The 22,753-nt window shown below is 48.1% G+C and overlaps 1 protein-coding gene across 3 annotated transcripts in view; it reads right to left on the reverse strand.

Moving 5' to 3' along the window:
- The window catches only part of ZFR (zinc finger RNA binding protein), a 1,119,848-nt gene that overhangs the window by 321,269 nt on the left and 775,826 nt on the right, over positions 1-22,753 (reverse strand). For all 3 annotated transcript variants that reach the window (XM_069627081.1, XM_069627082.1, XM_069627083.1), the window contains one exon: positions 9,522-9,681. In XM_069627081.1, coding sequence (XP_069483182.1) covers positions 9,522-9,681 — 160 coding nt within the window. The remainder of the gene's footprint in view (positions 1-9,521; positions 9,682-22,753) is intronic.

Below are 22,753 nucleotides of genomic sequence, written 5' to 3' on the forward strand. Positions count from 1 at the left end.
TGAATTGAGATCCCCTGGAACATGTTGAGACGACAGGTAAATGTTCCATCTGAGTGCCCATATCCAAATTTTCTGGGCAAGCTTAGACAGATTTGGCGAACGAGTGACCCCCCCCCCCAAACAACAGTTGTTTGGGGGGGTTTATGTAAAACCTTGCCCCCCCCGTTTGTTTATGTAAAACCTTGCCGTCGTGCTGTCTGTAAGGATCTGCACTTACAGGTTAATTAGGTGGGGTTTGAAACGCCTGAAGCGCTCTGAAGACTGCCAGACATTCTAGCAGGTGGATTTGGTTCTGAGCCACTGTGTGAGACCAGAGACCCTGAGCTGTGTGGTGAAGGAGGTGTGCTCCCCACCCTGACAGGGACGCGTCTGTTGTGACTATGGCCTGTATTTCTGGATCGTAAAAGGGTTTCCCCTTTGAAAGATTCTCTTGTCCACCAGCGAAACAACCACTAGATCGTCACACTGACCACTTGCCTGAGACCAATGCTTCGCCAACCATTCCTGCATGGGACGCATGCGCAGGCGCACGTGGGGAACCAGGTAAATGCATGATGCCATCATGCCTAGTAAACACATCGCTTTGCACTCTTACCTGGCGACCAGACTGATAGAGGAATTTGCAGTAACAGATTCCGAATTCTTTCCTCTGATGGAAAGGCCAAAGCCTCTTTGGTGTCTAGGACAGCTCGTAGGAACTGTTTGGAGTTGCTTGGCACCAGGCTTGATTTTTTCTCGTTTATTGAGAAGCCCAATGGAAAGAGGAGGTCGATTGTTCTTTGAATATTGGACTTGCAAATTACAGGGGTGTCCCCTGTGATGAGCCAATCGTCCAGGTAAGGTTACACTGGGATTGCCTCCCTGCGTAGGTACGCCGCCACCACCGCCAGTACCTTGGTGAAAACCCTTGGAGCCGAGGCTATACCGAAGGGCAGCACTTTGAACTGGTAGTGCTGGCTGTCTACCTTGAAACGCAAGAACCTTCTGTGTGCTGGGAACATGGAAAAATGAAAATAGGCATCTTTCATGTCCAATGTTGCCATGTAATATCCTCTTCTTAGTAGGGGGATTACTTCTGGGAGTATAGCCATGCGAAATATTTGAGGCTTGACATACTTGTTTTTAGGGCGCAAGTCTAATACTTGGCGCATTGTTGGATCTTTTTTTGGCACAAGGAAGTAAGTTGAATAAATACCCTTGTTTACCTGGTTTCCCGGGACGAGTTCCATCGTGTCCTTTGTGATTCTTTGGTGCTCCAAGGAGTATATTTTCTGTCTTGGAGGATGGTTGCGTGGGCGTTCCAATAGTACGATACAGTATCCCGCAGACACTGTGGACAGCACCCATCTGTCCGAAGTGATCCCTTCCAATGCATGGGTGAAGGTGGAAATGCGCTCACTACTGGGGATGCATGGGAAGGGGCCCGGAGAGGCAAATCACCATTTGTTCTGAGGCGTAGCGCCTCTACCTGGGCTGCCTCTCCCCCTACCATGGCCCCTCTTTTGACCTCTGGCGAAACCCTGGGTAGCTTGCTGGTTGCCGCCCCACGGTGTTCCTTGGTTCTGAAAGTAATGGGACCCTCTCTGCGAATTCTGGCCGTTAGATCGACGAACATTATTATTTCCCCGCTGGTTTGTGGGTTTATTAGTTAGTTGGCCAAGGGACTTTAAGGTGTCGTATTCGTCCTTGGCCATTTTAAGCGTTTCCTCCACTGCCTTTCCAAACAGAACGTTTGGTTCCACCGGCATGTCAATGAGGGTGGCTTGGGTCTCGGGTTTAAACCCCAACTGCCTCAGCCAAGCGTTTTTTTTTTTTAATTCTGTGCTCTCTGCAATAAGCCTCCCTGCATTGTCTGCTGCATCGAAGTTAGCCTTGAGAATGCATCCGGACACTGATCTTCCTTCTGACGCAATCTGGGCCAACTGGCTCTTTAGAGGTTCTGGTGGGGAGGCAATGAGGGCAGCTATCTGTTCCCATTGGTGGCAGTTGTAGCTTGCCAGCAGAGTGGTGGTGTTAGCAATTCTTGCTTGGTAAGCAGAAGTGGATGCTACTTTTCTTCCTAGCCCATATATCCTCTTGCTCTCCTTGTCTGGGGGAGCTTCTGAAGATGCTAGAGGTGTTCCCACCCTCTTCCTGGTGGTTGTAACCACTAATGAGTCGGGTTTTAGCTGACCACTTATGCAAAGTGGGTCGGAGGGGGCAGCCCTGAATAATTTATCTACTCGTGGGTTAACTGCCCGGGTAAGATTAGGGGTGAGCAGAGAAGGATTGATTCTGCGTTGAATAGACTTTAGAATCAGGATGGCTTGGGCAATGGATCTTTTATCCCCCAGAATTTGCTCTGCAAAATCCCTTTCTTCTTGGGCCCCCTGAGTGTCTATCTGGAAATGGGCTGCAGCCTTGGTTAAAACTTCGTTTAGCAAGGGCTAATTATCAACAGGTGAATCATTAGAGGGCGCTAGAGGGCCAACCAAGATGGCGCCCCCCCCCCCTCCCCTGTGAGCTCCCGTCGAGCTCCTACATGAATCCCGATTAATCTCAGCACCCCTGATGAATAACGCCCTTGTCATGCAGGCGCAGGGCTAAGGCAGCACAATATTAATGTTCCGCCGAACAAAACTGGGAAAATCAAAGGTGCTTCACACCAGAGAGCTGTAACACTGAGGTCTGACGCGGAGTGGGCCGCACAGCCAAGACCTACGCCGGCCCTCCGTAAGGCGGGCCGCGCAACAACAAACACCTAAAGGCGGGGAGGAGAAGCTGCGGTTCCGGACACCAAAGCCCGCCAGCTGTGAGGGAGGAGAGCCCGGGGGGCGAGACCGATCGCATCAGTGGGCCAAGAACGAGCCCCGCAGCCCGCACGGACGCCGGCTGGAGCCGCGCCTCGCCACACCGAGCCGCACACAGCCGGACAACCAGGCAATGGTGGCAGGGCTGGCCGAGTGGCGGGAGCACCTCAGCGGCCCAGCAGAGAGACCGGCGGGACCCGCGTCGGCAGCAGAACAGACCAGAGGGCGGACCCATGACGGCCTACGTCCCCGCGGCTGCGGGATTGCCCACCGAAAGGTGAGCGGCCCGGGCATTGATAACATATATAAAAGCAGGGGGGAGAGACTTGGGCAGTCGGAGTGAAGCCCCCCCCACCTGGAGGAACATTAAGGCACACCTCCTGCCGCGGTGGGGAATCCTGACCTGCCTGGGGATTGCCTCCCGCAAGTAGCGTCAGCACCATAACACAGAGGTGCATCCCACAGCAGGCCACACATCAAGAGCTGGGGCAGCAATCAGCCCAGATTCTGCTGAGCACTGCGCACCAAGCGTGATCGCACCAGAGGTCCCCTGGTGCTGCACATACTATGGACTCACACTCACGTCAGCCAGGGGTAAAGAAGCAACAGAACCTTACGCCCCATACAAGGCATAACCGATAGACTTACCAAACCCAGGGACTACCAACGTCGCTCACTGGCATACCGTCCCAACTGAGTAGAAGCCGGCAACAAACAGGCAACGCCCCGCGGTGCACACACAGAAGTATAACCAGCACCCCCTCGGCGGGCGGCACAAGACGGATCTGCTCGCCCCAAAGAGTAGCTATCGACACACGCCGGCAGCCCCAGATCCACCCCCGAGCAGCGCAGAATACAACACAAGCTGAGAGGAACATACAAAACAGCACCACTATGGGTAAAACGGACTAGTCCCAAAAGAAGCTTACCTTCGATGTGGGCCCAGCGCCCAAAGCTCCCAGATCAGAAAGTCGCCCAGTATCCCCGATACACCACATGAACACAGAGGAGGAGCACTCTCAACATCCAGACATCCGCAAGATACTAATGGACTTGAAGGCCGGGATAAGCAACCTGAACAACAAGATTGACACGCTGTCATCTAAGGTCGATCTCCTCCAGCATCGTCTGGATAAACACAGCGACAGGCTGGACAGTGTTGAGCAAAGAGTCTCAGACCTCGACGACGGTACATCAGCACTAACCACGAGAGTCTCAAGACTGGAAAGTCAAATGAAAGGAGTCCTGTCCAAGAATGAAGATCTGGAAGGACGCTCCAGACGTAATAACATAAGAGTCGTCGGCGTTCGAGAGCAACAACTGCAAATCAAAATGGAGGAATATATGGAGAAAATGTGCACAGAGATCTTTGGACCTACAGCGCTGCCCCACCTGTTTGTAGTAGAGAGCCCCCACAGGATCCCGTTCACCAGACCCATTCCCGGGGCACCACCCCGACCGATTATAGCTAGGCTCTTAAGCTATGAGGACAGGGACACGATCTTGAGAATGGTGAGAGAGAAGGGCAAACTCCAATATGACGGCGATAACATACAGTTCTATCTGGATTTCTCACCAACAGTCCAAGCCCAGAGAAAGTCCTTTACCCACGTCAAACCCAGACTACGTGAAAACCAAATCACCTACTCAATGCTCTTCCCGGCAAAGCTGCGCATTCAATATGAAGGGAAAACACAGTTTTTCAATTCCCCAAACGAAGCCACGCTGTTCCTGGACAGACGGGAATGCAAACCTGCGAGCAGTGTTTCCGGGTCTTCAAGAAGAGAACAGGTGGGAAGAATGCCACCATGACGAGGGTCCATGGACTCTGCCGACACTAAGCTGTAACACATCAGGGCGATGCTAGCAACCAGGACCTGGGAGCCTAACTATTGGAAGGTCACCTGCGCCCCATGCACAGCATGTTCACAGTTCAAGTTGAGGGGAGGGGGTGATTCCAGATGGACAAGTTGGAGGTTGTTAGTGCAAGGAAGGTTGTTTTATTGTTGTTAAAAGCCCGCGCCACCCCTTCCCGCCTAACCGCCGCCTTGGCCTCCTGGCCCTGAAGAGCACCCCCACAACCCTATAGAAACAATGAGGATCCCACACATCTCTGACGCATTGCTTACAGAGACACTAACCACGAGAAACCAACCTCGGCCCCTGCCTACGGGTACTACACAAAGCTTCGCCGGTGCAATTCAAGGTAGCATCATGGAACATTAGAGGTGGCAATCACCCAGCCAAGACGAGGAAGATCCTACAACTCCTCAGAAGACACAAGGTGGAGGTGGCAATGATTGACTCCCGCACAATGAACACCTCTGGGCTCGAAACTGGGGCTGTCACCGATACTTATCCTACTCAACACACGCCAGAGGAGTGGCGATCCTCATTCCTTCGTCACTATGCTTCCGACCGATAAAAACAGAAAAGGACGGAGAAGGCAGAACACTCTTGGGGCAGGGGGTTGTGGCAGGAGAAGAAGTGGCGTTTGTCAACTCCTATGCACCCAATACGGACGGCGCAAACAATTTTGACTGGGTGCAGACTCGAGTAGCACATGTGGGCAACGCAACCATAATCTGGGGAGGCGACTTGAACAAACACCTAGACCCACGGAAAAACAAAACACAGTCATCAACAGCAAAACCGCCCAAAGGCAGTATGCAAGTACGAGAAATCTGCACGGCGCATGGCCTAATAGACATTTGGAGACATCAAAACTGGGAAAATAGAGACTACACCTACCACTCGAGCACCCACAACACAAGCTCTCGCATAGACTATCTGCTGGTCTTGTCCCACAGCAAGTGGCAATGGGGGCTATGTCAAATAATTCCCAAAACCTTCTCAGATCACGCCACACTAACACTTGAATGCAATCCCCCAGACATCAGGCCAAGACCACCCAACTGGCGCTTTAAACCTGGGGCGCTTGCAGACCAAGTATTTGCAACGGTGCTACGAGAATAACCACCTTCCTCTAAACCAACCAAGGCACAGTCGAATCCGCAGGTATGCTTTGGGAATCACTAAAATGTTATATTAGGGGGGTTGGGGAGGTGCATTGCTAAAGATAATGGAATTCTGAAACTGATTCGCTGCGAATTGACCACTAACGAAAATCGCCTAAAATCCCTAGAAGGTCAGAAAATCACCACGAACGAAGCACACATACAAGCAGAGTTGAAGGAAGAACTTCTGCATTTCAGGACATTAGCAGACCGCAAACTAAAATTCCTAGGGCATAGGCACAGGATTAGACAATATCGAGAAGGCCAAAAACCCAGAGCTCTACTCGCACGGCTGATTGCTGCAGATAGGAAACCAACAAAGGTGGAAAGAGTACGGTCCCCACAAGGAGACATGGTACATAGAGAGGAAGATATAGTTGAGGTGTTTCGAGCATTCTACCAAGAGCTGTATAGTACCAAGCATCCATCAGACACCAAGGCCATTCGCAAGTATCTCAATGACACAGAGCTGTACTGGGTAGAAAGAGAACTCCGTGATCCCCTAAATGATCCCATCACACTAGAGGAGATCTTGCAAGCAATAAAAAGTCTGCCCGCCACCAGGGCTCCCGGACCCGATGGGCTAATAGGTGAATTCTATAAATTCTTTGCTCACATCATAGCTCCCCTCCTTCTAAAGGTTTACGAAGAAGCGGTCGAGTCCGGCATCCTCCCCCAAACACTAAGGGAAGCAAACGTAATTCTCCTCCACAAAAAAGACACCTTCATAAGAATGCAAATCCTACAGACCAATCTCCTTAATAAATCTCGACAACAAAATCCTGGCAAAGATCCTATCTAATAGATTGCTCCCGCTTATGCCTGCCCTGGTACTCGCCGATCAGGCGGGCTTCGTGCCCGGGCGTAATACAACATTCGGGATACAAAGAATGTTCGGGGTGATCCCGGCACTGGATCCCGGTCAGCAGGTGATGGCGGTACTGTTGGACGCGGAAAAGACTTTGGACTCTGTCGGGTGGCCCTTCCAGTTCGCAGTGCTGCGGCAATTGGGACTTGGGAACCCGTATATCAAATTTGTTTCCCTCCTATAAAACCAACGCCAATCAGCAATCATACTAGGGACATCCAAAATCCGCATATTTCAACCTTCAACGTGGCACCAGACAAGGATGCCCACTATCTGCTCTGATCTTTGCACTAGTGATGGAGCCCCTGGCAACCAGCTTCCGAGAGCAGCAAATCCAAAGAGGGCTCAATATCGGACCCCATAAATTGATAATATCCCTCTACGCCGACGACATAGTGCTCTATGTGCAAAACCCTAACGAAAACCTCAACCCCATCATGAACAAAATAATAAAGTTCGGGGCGATATCGGGGCTGAAAATTAACCACTCCAAGTCAATCATCTTCCCCTTAACTGCCAGCACCAGAACATATACAGATGATTTCAACTTCAAATGGGAGAATGCCCACGTCCGATACCTGGGGATTCAGATATCACTGAGTCACCATGAAATTTTCAAAGACAACTACGAAAGCGTACTTAGAACACTGCGAGAAAAGGTGAATAGATGGAAATCACTCTCACTGACCCTATGGGGAAGGGCGTCCCTGGTGAAAATGGTAATACTCCCTAAATTCTTAGATCTATTCTCTAATATCCCGATCCTGCCATCCCGCCGCTTCCTGGGGACACTGAGGAGTCTAGTGCTGGACTTGGTCTGGGCGGTGGTCATCAGCAAACAAGCAGGGCCACATACAATACTGAACATAGTACAATGCACATACGCAATTTGGCGGAAGATGGCCCAAAAGTACAACATACAGACCAGGTACACCCCTATCCTGCCCATTAAATTCATCCCAGGGGTACCCCTCACTGCTGAAAAAGTGTTCATTCAATGGGCGGACAAATGGAAAATTAGCACGGTGGGCGATCTATTCGACCAAGAAACCTTCATAACCCCCCCCCCCCCCCCAACAAGCAAAACAGGCAGCACCACCTCCCTAGACATCTTCATCTACTTCAGATTGCGATATGCTATGCAAGAACTCATACCCTCGTTCCCGCATCAACCACCAACATGGCAACTGTTGCAGAGTTATACAAGCTCAGGGAGAGGGGAAGTGGGTCTCCACTATATACAGAACCCTCCTAACCGACAATTCCAACAAACCCAAGAACAAAAAGGTGGGAAAAGACATTGCAAGCACCCATCCCGGAGGAAGGATGGGACTACATATTACAGACACAAAAAGTGGCACTTAATTTGCGCTTCAAGCAAATTCATTTTAACTACTTACATCAAACATACTATACACCGGAAAAAAGAAACAGACACCACCCAGAATCAAAATCCACATGTGACAGGTGCGGCACCCCAGCAGCCGACTTCCTACATCTAGCTTTGAGCTGCCCAGCGGTGGCCCACTTCTGGGCAGGCGTGCTCCGCGAAACGGAAGCAATAATAGGCGAGGAGTTGAGACCTGTCCCAATGGTAGCACTACTGGGGATGAAAAAATCTCTGACACCGTCTACGAGGAAACTAGCTAAAGTACTATTGGTACTGGCACGCAGAAGAATAACAATGACATGGGGACGGGGCCCAGCCCCCACACTAACAAACTGGCATAAAGATATCCTTTACTGCCAAGAGGTGGAAGCAGAATTCATAAGAACACAGCCTTTGCACACAGGGCCTCCGGACATTTGGGGTGCTTATGTATCATATTTGCTGTCCAACGCTGACTCCTCCACAACTTCACCTGAACCACCACAACCAGCTACTAGGACCCAAACCCCAAACAAATGCACAGAGGTGCCAATAGACTGCAAGGGGAACGGGGGGGAGAAGGGGAAAGGCTGTTGGCGCAAGTTCTACAACCCGCAGTTCGGGCTGTTAAGGTGTTATTGGAAAACAGTAAATGCAAAAATAAAGTGTTAAAAAAAAACAATCAACAGGTGAATCATTCACAGGGGGGTCCTTGGGAATAGAGGATTCGAGACTATAGGCCTCGTCTTCCTCCTCCTAATCCTGGTCCTCATTGTCTCCTTAATAATCGACCCCGGCCTGATCGTCCAGTATTTGTACTTCTGGATTCTCACCATACTGCTGGTAAGGTTCAATAGTCAATGGGTTTGAATCGGCCCCTGAACTGGAGTCTCAGTACGGATTCTCTTAGTGGGAGGTTGAGGGTCTTTCGATCCCGAAGGAGCAGAGGTAGCTGGGGAGCAGGGGTATTGTGATAGCTGTGGAAGTAATTAGGATCTTTTTCGTAAAAATCTACAAAAAAAGACATTCTCCTCATTACTCTGTCGATGTCTTCCGAGTTCCATTCCTTGGAACTAGGAATTACCCTTTACTGCTGAGGTTCCTCTTCTAATCCCAAATCCTGGGGAGTGGGAGGGACAATCTTTGGCCTAGTGACAGGGTCAGGGGCCTTGGACTTTTCTAAGGAATTGGGGTGTTTCTCCTTCTGAACCTCGTGTCTCAGAGGCTTTTTTATGTTTATTGTCGCTCTGCAAACTACCGTCCTTGGGTTTGTTGAGACGTCAGTATCTTTCCTGCTCAACAGAAGAGGTTGGCCTTCCAAAATCCAACCCAGGGTTGATTATGAAAATCCACCTTAACTGCTATGCCTTATCTTGAGTCAACGAATTGAGCATCCGTACCAAGAAGGTTTACAATATCTCTTTACTAAAGAGAATACAATGATCTAAGTTACATGTAAAGCAAGATAATTAACCCACCGCTGATCCTTGAGATTGAGGGGGCATGCCAGGTCTAACTCCCAACAGTCCTGGAGGGCCAGGGGGCCCATGATGGAATCCTTCTGGCATTCGGCGCCGATCATCCCAGTGATGTTGTTCCTCTTCCATCCGTCGCCAGTACATGTCCTCCTCATATCGCCTGAAAACATATACATTCAGGTAAATAGTGTGGTAGAGTAACCATGAAGAAACATGTTTGTTTAAGAAGAAAATGTTACTCTGCAAGCACAGTCCTCTAGCAAGCAACCCCAGATTCAAAATCCTAGAATTCATCTAGGCATAGTCTCAAAAGATTCAGATTTTAGCCTCAGAATAAGCCCCAAAAAAGGCAACAATGCAACAAACTTCGTGTGTATCCACTTACACATTTGTGCTCGGGAACCTATTCCATACAGTGAAAGTGGTTATGGAGGAGACCCGGATACAAATCTAATCACCTTATGGGGAAAAAGTTGATCACAAAATACACCAGCATGAAACTGAAGAATGATTTCTAGAATCTGGCCTTGTGGCCAGATTTAAGGAGGCCACCCAAGTTATAGTGAACTCAGAGATGCCAAAACCCATTCAAGGTATGTGGATGAGCAGGCAAGGCTTATTCTCAGGGGGGAAATCAGTGGTGTCAGTGAACCAATAGGAGTCCACACAGTGTGGCACACAATAATTCAATTTAGAGAGTCAAGTATTGTTAGGTAAAATGTGCACAGAACTGGTAAAAATTCCTTTCCTGGTACAACCCCAGAACATTTTTGCTTTATTAGTGGGATATTTTTCATTAATACCTTAGTGAGTGAGAAGCTTTTTCCCCACTCGCATAATCTTTTATGGGTGTCATTTTTAAGACTCTCCATAGTGTCTTTTTAAAGTTATCATCTTTAACAACTTATTGGCAATAAGTGCCTGTTGTTGTTAGGTTGCCCCAGGGGCTTCCCTTTTAACTTTCTTGTGCTAACCTTGAGTGAACTACAGTTCCCAAGGGCATAAAGGATCTTTGGATCCCTTTTACATTTTATTTAGTGAAACCAGCACACCCCACTTTATGTGCTGGGGAGATACAATTTATCCCCGTTCACACTAAAACTAACAATTCTGTTGCAGTGACAAGCTTACCTTCAATGGCTGGTGGCAGTGATACCTTGTATTCATTTGGTGCACCTTTACCGCGGGCTGTGCTCACAGCTGGAGTAAAGGGATCTAAGGGTGTCCATTTTTACCAAAATGGCCCCTGTCTATTTTTTTCACCATTTTAGGGTTTGTCGTTTCTTGTTCGTTCCCCTGACATCCAGGGCAGGAAATTCCGGTGTGTGATTTTTACCCACCCAGGCTCCAGTGTCTGTAAGAGCAGGAAGTGAGGGAGGAGTCCAAAACTCCCCAGCCCTTTGTCTTACGCATTGCTTGAATGGGGACAAATCCCAGTGGGGGGCTGGCTGTCCTGAATGGACAACTAGACCGCCCCTTCTTGTAAAATGCAGGGAAAGAATGCAGAGGTTGTGTTGTAATTCCTGCTAAATACTGAGAACCTGGAAGCTGAAGATATGTCGATCACTGGAACTTAAACCGAAGAGGATGACGAAGAAAAAGCTGCAGAAACGATTTGCAGTGACCGTAGAGCCTGCGGTGCACCCAGAGCCTGCTAAAGCCCTTCCTTCCAATCGACATGGGGACTGAGAAAACAACGACCCTACACAGAGCCTGATGAGACCCACTAGGCTCATGAAGACCTGCATTTTGAGCATCCCACGCGTTGCGGCGACCTTGCGTTGTTGCAATACCCCAATATAATACCCCAATATCCTGGGACCTCAAGCCATCATGCGGTGCACAGTCTTCCGAATCTCGCTGAAACTTCGTGGGAATCCTGGTGATCTCCAGAGACACTAATAGAGTCCGAAAACTCCCTTCACCAGAGTGCTAGACATTTAAATCGACGAGAATTAAACTGCGATTTTCTGTCTTCATCTGTGCTCTTTGAAAAGGTGCCAAATCCGCATAACCGCATTCAGCCGCAAGGAAAACCTTGCCAAGAGCCTTCTTCATCGATCCCTGCTGCAAAGTCCCTTCTGAGGTCTATTCAGTCTCCACGACAAGGAATCCATTGACCGGGTATTTGGCTTCAGACCCTGAAGTTCTCCTGCAGCAAAATCTTCTTTAATGCTGAGGTACTGTGTTGGCTTTGGTATGTACTTACTGCTAGAATCCTGCTATGGTGTCTTCTGCGAAGACCCTGGACCTTCTTCTAACGTGAAGTACTTACCCGTTTGCCCAGTTTTCCTGAGGAACTCTGACTTTTGCTACTAAAGAACCTATCCTGACACTGCACGTTGGTCACTAGTCCTAGTGATCACCCCTTCTGCCACTGAGAACACTCATGCTCCAAGAAGAAAGAAAGACTGTCAAGGGATTGGGACTTCTGCCTAGAAAAGAAAATAAGTGTTTTAAAGTTACTTGTAAAGAGTTGGTTGGTAACTGTAATTCTAAGAGTGAACAGTTACAAAAGTTATTACTCATCTTGAATGTGTGATGCACTATTTTTAACAGTGTGGTTAACATCTTTTCTTCCTTAGCCACTGTATGTGGGTTTTACTTCCCTTGTGTTAACTGTGTACCATCCAAAAATAAGTTACAAGAGTTACTGCTTACCTCAATCTGGGGTTCCCCGATTTCAAAAGCACCTGTAATTGTATATTACATCCTTAGGTTTTACTTACCTAATATAACTGTGTGTTATGACAAAAGTAGTTATAGGTTTTTACTGCACCTAGAATAAGTGTTTCACTATTCACCAAAAGTATATTGTCCAGTTGAATAAGCGGTTTGTGCTAAGAATCATTATACAACTAGAAGGGTATACTGCCCTTGCATTACTGAATGTAACAAAAAAGTAACCATTGTTTTTTACTCGATAAGAATAGGCTTGACCTATACTAAATGTGTATGAAAAGGTTTTGACTTTCCTAGAACTACTGGTAGGTACTTCAAATAAGGTCTATACTTGGGTCTGTGTTATTTCAAGTATAGAGTGTTTTTATATTGTGATCTCATATAATGTGTTAGTACTTACCCCCTAGATGTATCTGTGCCTACTTGCATTTAGATATATCCTTTATTTTTACATACATAGTGTTTCATTGTTTCTTTGGGCCATTTGTATGACAATTTGACTTGTACTGATTCTATAGCCCTCTCTCCCTCCTACGATACGCCTGGCTGCTCTGTCTACGCCACCACAAACTCAGGTGGTACAGCATTATACTAAGAGTGGAGTGGAGTCTTGTACTGCCTCAGTTGAATGGTTTTACTAAGTCCTTAGTTGGACTTCAGAAAAACAGTCCCAACAAGTATAAAAATAGTTATTTTAGGCATTTTGACACACTAAAAAATGAATCCAACAAGTAGGATCAAAGCGCAACACACAGACAAATATATACATTCAACATAGGTTCATAAATGCATAAAAAGTAACTTCTTCAGCAATCAGGAACCAGTTCCTCACCTGTAACTCCTGTTCTCCTGCATGGGTGTTACCTGGATTCATATGCTCATGTATATTCCAAGTCAGAATGGGAATCCTCTAATATTAAAGCAGTTTCGCTTTATAGCTAAAACTGTTGGTCGCGTCTACAGCCTATTGCTGTTACTTAGTCATACGGCACCAGCCAATGACATTCACCTAAGCTCCAACCTCTCATGGCCATCTTCAGATTTGGTTGTGCACATAAAGTGGCAGTAGGAACCAAGAAGAGCCAGAGAGGGGAGTGTTGGTTAAGATTTTCATAGTAATGATAAATCTTCCTGACCTGTGTCAATACCAGTACTTTTTGATTTTGCTGGTGGATCCTTTTTCCTTATACCTCTGCGAGTAGGAACCTTTCCCCACACTCACAGAATATTTTACTCTTTTTATGGGTGTCATTCTTTAGACTCTGCAGTGCCTTTTTAATTTGATCCTCTGACAACTTTTGGCACATACTGCCCATTGTTGTTGGGTTGCCCTTGGGGCTCCCCTTTTAACTTTCTCTGGCTGTTATGGAGAATTCTCAGAAATGTGCCAATTCCCTTCTACCTTAGAGACCCTAGACTTTAGGACTTTAATTTCTAACCTGGAGCTAGCAAGTGAGACCTTTTTCCCCACTCGCTCATGTATTTTTCTGTGATTTGGACTCTTACTTTTGACTGAGTCTGAAACTCGTTGGCATCATCTTTACATTGTGACACAGCAATATCAGTGCAGTGGCACAGGAAAGTCTCTTAGATTTCCCAAAGGTTTAAATATCTTCCCTTAGTGAAACTACTGTTTCCAACAGTAGTGAAGTGAAATTGACTTTATTTACGTTTTGTAACTTTCTACACCGAGCACACACTATCTTACAATAGGGTGCTGGAGGGGTTACTTAGAATCCCTTATTTTCTCATGTAACCTTTTTATGTTACGCGGTCTACAATGAATGTCTGATGGCAGTGGTTTACTTTTTCATACCATTGTGTGTTTCGTCCACGGTCTACATTTGCAGCTGCAGTAATGCACCCAGGGGTGCCATTTTTGTCAAAATGGCCCTGGTCGTCTTTTTTCACCATTTCTTTGTGGAAAGTTTCTTCTTGAGATTTACTCTGCGTGCCAAACCAGGTTTGGTCCCTTTGTTGGCTTTGCCTTTGGCGGGATTAACGAGTGAAGCCCGCCTCTGGCTCCAGGGTGTCTGGGGTGGGCAGGAAGTGATGGAGGTGCCCGAAACTCTGGACCACCGGAGGAAGGAACCGAAGAAGAACTTGAAGACACCAGCTGCAACTCCTGGACCTTTGGTTTGCCCGGTATAGCCCTGCTGCTTTGCTGAAACTCCAAATTTGTATCGAACGATGTTAGGCAGAAACCTGTGCAGTTCCCTTAGGGACCACTGCAAAAAGTTTAAGACTACAGGTGTTAGCAGTAAACCCAATTGGTAGCAGTCTGTACCACCCAGATTTACACGGTAGCTGTGGCTGAGCAGTCAGACTTCTCTCAAGAAGAGTTAGGCAGTATATAGAGTATACACAATAGGGCCAAAAATACAGTAGCACAAGTAAACACTGACCAGAGCTTTGGTATAAAAGTATATAATTATTTATTTAAAACCACACTTGTAAAAACGCACTGGCACTAATATGTCAAGTAAGTTCCAACACAGTCACTAGAGATCTATACACCTCCCTGATTAATTATTTGACAAGTCTAGGTTAGTACACCACTTATTTAGCAAAACAGACGTGAGCGCGTAACCATAGATGGCACTCCAATAATGATTTAAAAAGGGAGAGAAAAGGCAGAAATAGGAAAACACACAATACCAACACGTTTAAAGAACCACAGCAAGTCAAGAAGGGCAGGGTCTACTGTAGAGCAAAAAGTTCCTAGGCCAAGCCCACTCTTGGAGAGCAAGGCGGAATGTGCCCAAGATCACACAGTTGAAGTACACTTTTAAAGTCTTTGCAGATCGTTCAAAAAGGAGTTCGATAAGTTCAGAAAGGTAATGTTAACGGGTCCGAGGTCACCCCAGGATACAGAGTCAAGGATTTACGGGACACCTTGAACATTCTGTTGCAAGGGAGACCAGGCGGGACACAGTACCGGAAATGGCGAGAAAGCTCCAGCGGGGGCATTTGTTCCTGGCAACGGGTGCAAGTCGGTGCTTCGTTCAGGGGAAGAGAACATATCGACGTGGAGGAAAGCTGGAGGACGTTGCGCTGCCAGGGAAGAAACCAGCCGCGGAGTTTCCCGGTTAAAAGGTATTACCCTTTTATTTGCGGTAGTGGTGAAGCATGGCTATCTGGCCGCCGGCGTGCTTTGCACGGGCGATTCCACCACGAGACGATCCAGGAAGGCGAAAAAGGCGAACCAGTTAACCCCACCAGCTCAGACTCTCCTGGAAGAAGATCTTCTCTGTCGTTGGGAAGTGGCGAGTTCGGTTCAGCAGGGCTCCACCGGTGGTGTCGTTGCAGGTCGGCTCAGCTTCTGCCTCTACGGATTCTTTAGGTCCTGTGGCAACTTCTGAAGTTCCAGTCCCCAAAGCCCTGCTTTTATGCAGAAAACCACCATTCATCATTCCTAGCTATCACTCAAACATGCTAAGTGGTGAGCCGGATGGCACACCACTGGGCCAATCACACAAGAGTGTGACTTGAGTTGCCGAGGCAACTCAGTTCAGGGTGCCTATTCCCCCCCCACCCTCACACATCATGTAGACCCAGAGTGGCACCACTTTTGGAGGCTTCTGTGCAGAAGCTCGCCAAAAGTGAAACAAAGGGCTCGACTTGGGTTGGAGTTAGAGGCGAACACAAATGCCATTTTAAAACCGAGTCCTGGCAAAAAGAACCAACCGGGGAATAAACATTAAATAAATAACCCGGCGGTATCTTTAACTTTGCACCAAAAAAGTGGTGTGTTTAAAATGAATGGGAAAATCCCATAGGAAATATTCCGGTGGAATATTCTGCGTGGTAACCACTGCCACCAGCCAGAAACTCGACAAGGGGGGACTGGACAGTGCCCCCTTGAAAAACAGACCCAGGGGCAATCGAATTACCCCTACCAGTACTTCCACAATATGATGGTTTGTACTGGTTCTGTTCACAATTTAAGACTAGTAAAGTCAATGGTGACTTTACACGCCCTGGGAGACAGTCAGTCCCAGGGTATGGAGTCTATGTTTGGGGGCCACTATGACACCCCTGTTTTACTGCACTGAGGGTGCTGTGTAACACTTACCAAAAACACATGAAGCCCTATGGAGTAAAAGATCCCATAGCCCATAAAACACATTACAAAGTCAAAGGACATTCTCAAATCATGCCTAAGAGTGGGAGGAAAAAGAGTCTCTCTTAGCAGGAGAAAAAATTAAACCCCAAAAATCCAGCAAAGCTGCTGGGGGACTCACTAGGTTTGGGAAATTAGCCTATACAGAGAATTCACCCTAACAAACGAGAAGCCCCTGCAAGGATGACGGATCCCCTTGAGTTGGTGGACCAATCAACTCCAAAATATGCCACCTGGACATTCTCTCGGAGCTGGTTGAATTTCCAGAGTTGCTGTTGGAAACCGAAACTCCAGGAAGAGGAACACCAGATTGTGTACGTTGCTTTTAAGTTGGCCAAGAGCTCCAGGAAGATCCTCCGGACTCCCAGGAAGCAAGACTTACCGATCCGGAGCACCCGCAACAGAGTGCAGGACCCCAGAAGCAAGGAAAGTCCATCTCGACAGCCAGAAACCGCAGTTTTGCTATTTGCAGTAGTCGCCAGGAGCTGAAACACTGAAGTGCCACTTGTTGGAAAGATTGCCGGCAGTGACCATCCCATTGCAGTGCAGGCGTCCCCAGAAGTCCTCCCTCTTGTCTCCACGACTGAGGCCCAGGAACAGTGAGATCTGCAGAGCTGCACAGGAACAGACGAACAAGTTACTTACCAACTGTTAATGTTCTTTCGACTGGATGTTCTACCAACGTATTCCACATCTTTGACATGCAACGTCTACACCTGTGCTGCTTTGGAAATTTTTCAGCAGAGGGCGTCCTGCTTCGAGTCTATGTCCCTTCGAAGGCCTCAGTCGAGGGCGATGTCATTGAATGTTATAAGTAGCACGCACGACGCCCGTAGCCTCAGTTCATGTTTTTTCCGTCCACAACGTGTGACATAACCACACACAATGCCTCCTTGATTGCACATAGCCTTGTGGGAATGCAAGCTACAATAGCACAGAAAATTCTTCAGAGGGGCAGGTTGGGAGGGCGATGAGGAATACGTTGGAGGAACATCCAGTCGAAAGAACGTTACCGGTTGGTAAGTAACTTGTTCTTCGAATGGATTGTGCCCTCCAACGTATTCCACATCTCCCAAAGCAGTATCAGTAATTGGAGGGGGATAAGAATTTAGATCTGCCCAATCAGATGGCTGAATAAAGAACTGCTTTACCAAAGGCCATATCTTGACCAAGGAAAGTATCCAGGAAGTAATGCTTGACAAAGGTGTGGATGGAAGACCACGTTGCAGCATCACAAATGTTCATAACAGTAACTCCCCGTTGAAGGGCTGTGGATGTAGCCACGCCCCTGGTGGAGTGAGCTAGCAAACCATCAGGAGGGTCCTTGCCAGCCAATCTGTAACATTCAGCAATGGTGAGGAGAATCCACCTGGACAAGTTCTGTTTGGTAACAGCCTGGCCAAATCAGTGTCCAGTGTACCATACAGAAAGTTGGTTGTCCACTCTGGCCTTGGACATCTGAGAAATATAAAAGCTCAAAGCTCTCCTAAGGTCCAACCTATGGAGTCTCTCCTCTTCCTTACCAGGATGAGGAGGATAGAAACTCAGACACTACCTTAGGTAGGAAGGACGAACGTACATACCCTCAGTACAATCCTATCCTTGTGAAACAAAGTAAAGGCTGGCTTAGATGCCTGCATCTCGCTCACTCTGCGAGGAGATGTAACTGCAATCAAGAAAACAATCTTGAAGGTCAACAGTCTCAAAGGACAAGAGCGCAAAGGTTCAAACGGAGCACCCACCAAGAATTTCAAAACTAAATTCATATCCCAAATCGGCACCTGAAAAGGGAACGGCGGAAACACATTTGTGGGCCCTTTTAGAAACTGGGTAATCAAAGGAATTTTAAAATAAAAACATTCTTCGGACGAGCGCTTGAAAATAGACAGCGCTGCTAGGTAACCTTTAATGGTACCCACTTGAAGACCCTTGTGGGCCAAAGAAAGCAATAAAGAAAGAACCACTGGAATGTAACACTGAAAAGGATCGACATTGTGTCCTCTGCACCAGTCGCAAAACTTACGGCAACAGTACAGGGATTTGGTTGCCGGACGCCTGGCCAAAAGCAACACCACCATCACGTCATTCGGGAGGTCCCAATCCTTGTATCTCAACCTTTCAGAAACCATGCGTGAAGGTTGAGAGTCTTGACTTCTGGATGGAGAACCCGGATTCTCCTCTCCGGCCAGATGAACTGCCGGGAGTGATATTCCCTTCTGTTTCACCCAGAACCAGAGCTGCATCACCTCTCTGCACAGCGGGAATGACCCTACACCTCCCTTTTTGTTGAGATAATGCATGGCCACTGTGTTGTCAGTCATGATCAGGACACTCTTCCTGCGCACAAACGGAAGAAAAGCCTTCAGGGCTAGCCTGATGGCCCCCAGCTCCAAAAGTTTATGTGGAGTTAGGACTCAGACAGAGACCAACGAACGCTGGTGGTCAGCTCGTTCGCGTGAGCTCCCCATCCTGTGAAGGAAACATCCGTCACTACCGTCACCTCCAGCCACAGTTGCCAAAAAGGCTCTCCCTTCATCAGATTGCCTTCGCTGGCCCACCACAGAAGATCCTGTGAGACAGTGAGCGGAATCTGAAGGAGATCCGACATTTTGCCTAGAATTGCGACCACTGCGTCCTGAGAGCCCATTGAAGGGATCTCATCCTCAGTCTGGCCTCTGGCACCAGAAAAATGCAGGATGCCAGGAGGCTGAGCAACCTTAAGAATTTGAAATCCGGGAGACACTGGGCATGTTGAAATTTGTTGACCATCTGGACAATGTGAGGAGCCCTAATCATGGGTGGTGAGCACTTCCCTCAAGGATGTGTCCAATATAGCCCCGATGTACTGGAGCTTTTGGGAAGGCATCATATCCGAATTCTTGAAATTGAGGGAGAAGCCCAGCTTGTGAAGGGAGAGGCAGGTGAGGCTGAGATGATCCAAGGCTTGTTCAGGAGAATGCGCTCAGATCAACCAGACGTCCAGGAAGGGGTAGATGTGAATCCTGCCCCCTCTTGAGATACGCTGCCACCACCACCATGAGCTTGGTGAAGACCCTCGAGCGGAAGTCAACCCGAATGGCAAGACCCAAAACTGAAAGTGCGAGTTGCCAACTGCAAACTTCAGGTATTTTGTGTGCTTTGGATGGATCGGCACATGAAAATAAGCCTCCATTAGGTCCAGTTACACCAACCAATCCTGAAGTCGAAGAGCCTGAAGGACTTGAGAAAGAGTGACCATCTTGAACTTGTCCATCATGAGGAACTTGTTCAAGCAATGTAAGCCCAAGATGGGTCTCAGTCCTCCGTCTTTCTTGGGAATAAAATGGGGAATACCAGCCCTTGTTCCTCTCCGCCACAGGCACTGGTTCTATAGCGCCTTTCTCTATCAAGCTCAAGATTTCCTGCACCAGGAGTGGATCCGGAATCTTCAAAGAGCTTCCCCGGTGGATTGTCATGAGGCCGACTTAGGAAGGGCAGGCAGTAGTCGTGGGCTATTGTTTCCAGAACCCACACATCTGAAGTAATGGCTTGCCACTCTGAGATGCTGTGACAGTCTGCCCCCAACCGGAGCACAATGAGACCTGGCCTCGGAGGTTATGGAGCAGCTGGGGCAGCACCTGAAGGCATTGAGGCAGCTGTGCGAGCGGCTTTGGCACCTCGTCCCCGTCCATCACGAGGAACTTTACTGTGGCCCCATTACTGGGCGCTCCTCTCGCTCTACCAAACGAGGAGTAGTAACGAAAGGAACCACCCTACCACTGCTGTCCCCTACAACGAAAAAGCAGAGGTTGACAGACAGCTGTGCCCAAATATTTAGCAGCTGCTTTGGAGGTCTGCAACCACTCAAGCTTCTCGTCAGTCTTGCTGCCAAACAAATGAGAACCGTCAAAGGGCATGTTGAGAAGACAAGCCTGCACATCCGGTGCAAACCCAGACTTCGGCAACCACGAAAACATGCATGTCATGGTGCTCTCAGCCATGGACCGGCTGACGCCATCAGCCATGTCCAACCCAGACTGAAGGGATTCACACATGGCATCCTTGCCATCCTGTACAATAGCAAGAAAACCATCCCTTTCTTACTCTTCCGGAATATGCTCAGCCACCAGCCAGAGAGAATTCCACAGTGTGTCCAAAAAGTTTGCTAAGGCACAGTTGGAGTTGGCTGATTTCAGTGCCATACTCCCAGCAAAAAATACCTTGCGTGCCGATCCATCGAAGCGCTTGTCGTCCCCATCATGAGGGATGGTAGGGTACGCTGCCTGCCTCGAGGTGGCCGCCTAAACCACCAAACTCTCCAGAGTGGGGTGAGTTGATCGGTAGCTGGGGTCGCTACTGGATGGGCGGTATTTCTTAGTCAACAACTTGTTGACCGGCGGAAGAGGCTGCAGGGTGTTCCAAGTAGCAGCCACCATTTTCTGTAACGCCATGTGAAAAGGCAACACTGGGTCAGAGGACAGACCGTGACCTAAAATGTCAGTCCGGTCATCCTGATCGAAGGCAACTGGAGGGCCACACCACCCTTAACTCTTGTCATCAGCCTCCTATAGGAGGATTCAGCATGAGCCTCAGGATCTGACCTACCAAACTCCATTTCAGGAGATATGCTAAGGCCACTGGCATCATGTAAAGACTGACACAGATCCTCCATCTGACTGTCCTCAGTGGTCATGCCGCCTTCCTTGACACCTTCCCAGAATTCGACGGTTTTGTTGGGGACGAAGACTGACCTGGATCTGGCACGTCTCTGGTGATCTACCGGAGCCTTGTCCAAATGGGACCTCAACGGTTCCCTGCCGGCTTCAACCTAAGGCGCGGAGTGAATAGTGCCCCGAGATTGAAAAATCTCCAGCATTTTCTGCCTCAATGCCTCCCATTCCTCCGGAGTAGAGTATTTAGTGGGACAAGCCGCTTTTCTCGCAGAGCGATCATCGGACGAGGAAGGCTAATGGTGACGCCGCTTCCGGGAGTGCCTCGACGAGGACGAGTGGCGGTAACCACTCCGGAACAGAGATTGCCCTGGACTCCCTCTGACGGGGAGAGTCACCCCTCGAGTTGTCAGTGGAAATGCCAGTAGTTTTTTGGGATTTGTGTGTTTGGATACCCGACCTACCTGCAATTTGCCTTATGCCCCTGCAAGGCCTTGGCAGTTAACGACTGGCACTTCGAGCAGTCATCCGTGTCGTGGCTCTCGCCCAAACACCACAAGCAGATACAGTGCGGGTCCGTGATGGATATCTTGGACTTACAGTCCTGGCATTTTCTGAAGCCATACGGCAGAGTCAGCTGGGTGGAGGAGGAAGACATTATCAAAGTAGATAACACGAGGCGCGCTGAGTTCTCGAAGCAAACACATTTGTGGAAAATACTGAACTGAGGATACGGGCGCCGTGCAAGCTACTTATAACATCTGATGAAGTCCCCCCTCGACGGAGGCTTTCGAGGGACATCGACCGATGCCATCGACGCAGGATGCCCTCTGCCGAAAAAATTTCCGAAGCAACACAGCTGTGGACATTACATGTCAAAGATGTGGAATACGTTGGAGGACACAATCCATTCAAAGTCATCTGCTGCACTTTTTCTTCAATGTAAAGCCCGAGAGAACTTACCGCTTATTGTAGAGTTGCTTGCATCTTCTACTACTCACAAGCCTAAACAGCTTGTGGCCCTACATTGATTCTTCTTTTCTTCAAAGACTTCTAAAACATTGTGTAAAGACCTTTCTTACTTACCTACCAGACATGCGTCAACTAATAAGATTTGTGCACATTGACTTTGACCTAACCTGTTATAACTGAATGACTCTGCTTAGGGGATCCAAAAGTATTTGCCTGCTTAAGAATATTTGTGATCTCTTGTTTGTTCCAGTAACCTTTTCCTTTAACCAATTTCTAAAAGTATTCTAAATAAAACAGTAGGATATTAATGTCCCTAGCAGCACCCTAGATATTGATGTCACCTGAGGGTGTAGCTTGTAACTGTGGGCCATCCCAAAAGTGTCTTTACTGATTTAAGAATATTTAGAGTGTGTGTTTTGAAGTGAATTTGAGTGTTACTGTTATGGTGCTCCCGTTTGAAGAAGGCTTATTCTAACTGATTGATAAATTAATAATTGTTTATTCAAGAAACCTTGTGTGTAAGTGTTTATTTGAATACTTGTCACTGTGAATCTGTGTAACTCCCCCACAGCTCACATTGACCCCTCTGGAGATAAGCCTGGCTGCTCAACACGCTACTAACCTTTGTAGTACAAGCTTATACCAAAGGTTGGGTTCCTATTGCCAGGAGGTCAGGGGTTGTTGTAGTGCATCCAAAGGGTACTGCAGTATGCAAATAGTAGTGCAGCACAGCGGTTCCAGGCTGTCGAGATGGACTTTCCTTGCTTCTGGGGTCCTGCACTCTGTTGAGGGGTCTCAGGATCGGT

Source organism: Ambystoma mexicanum, chromosome 6p (genome assembly GCF_040938575.1).
Source record: "Ambystoma mexicanum isolate Mex_15411 chromosome 6p, UKY_AmexF1_1, whole genome shotgun sequence".
NCBI lineage: Eukaryota > Metazoa > Chordata > Amphibia > Caudata > Ambystomatidae > Ambystoma > Ambystoma mexicanum.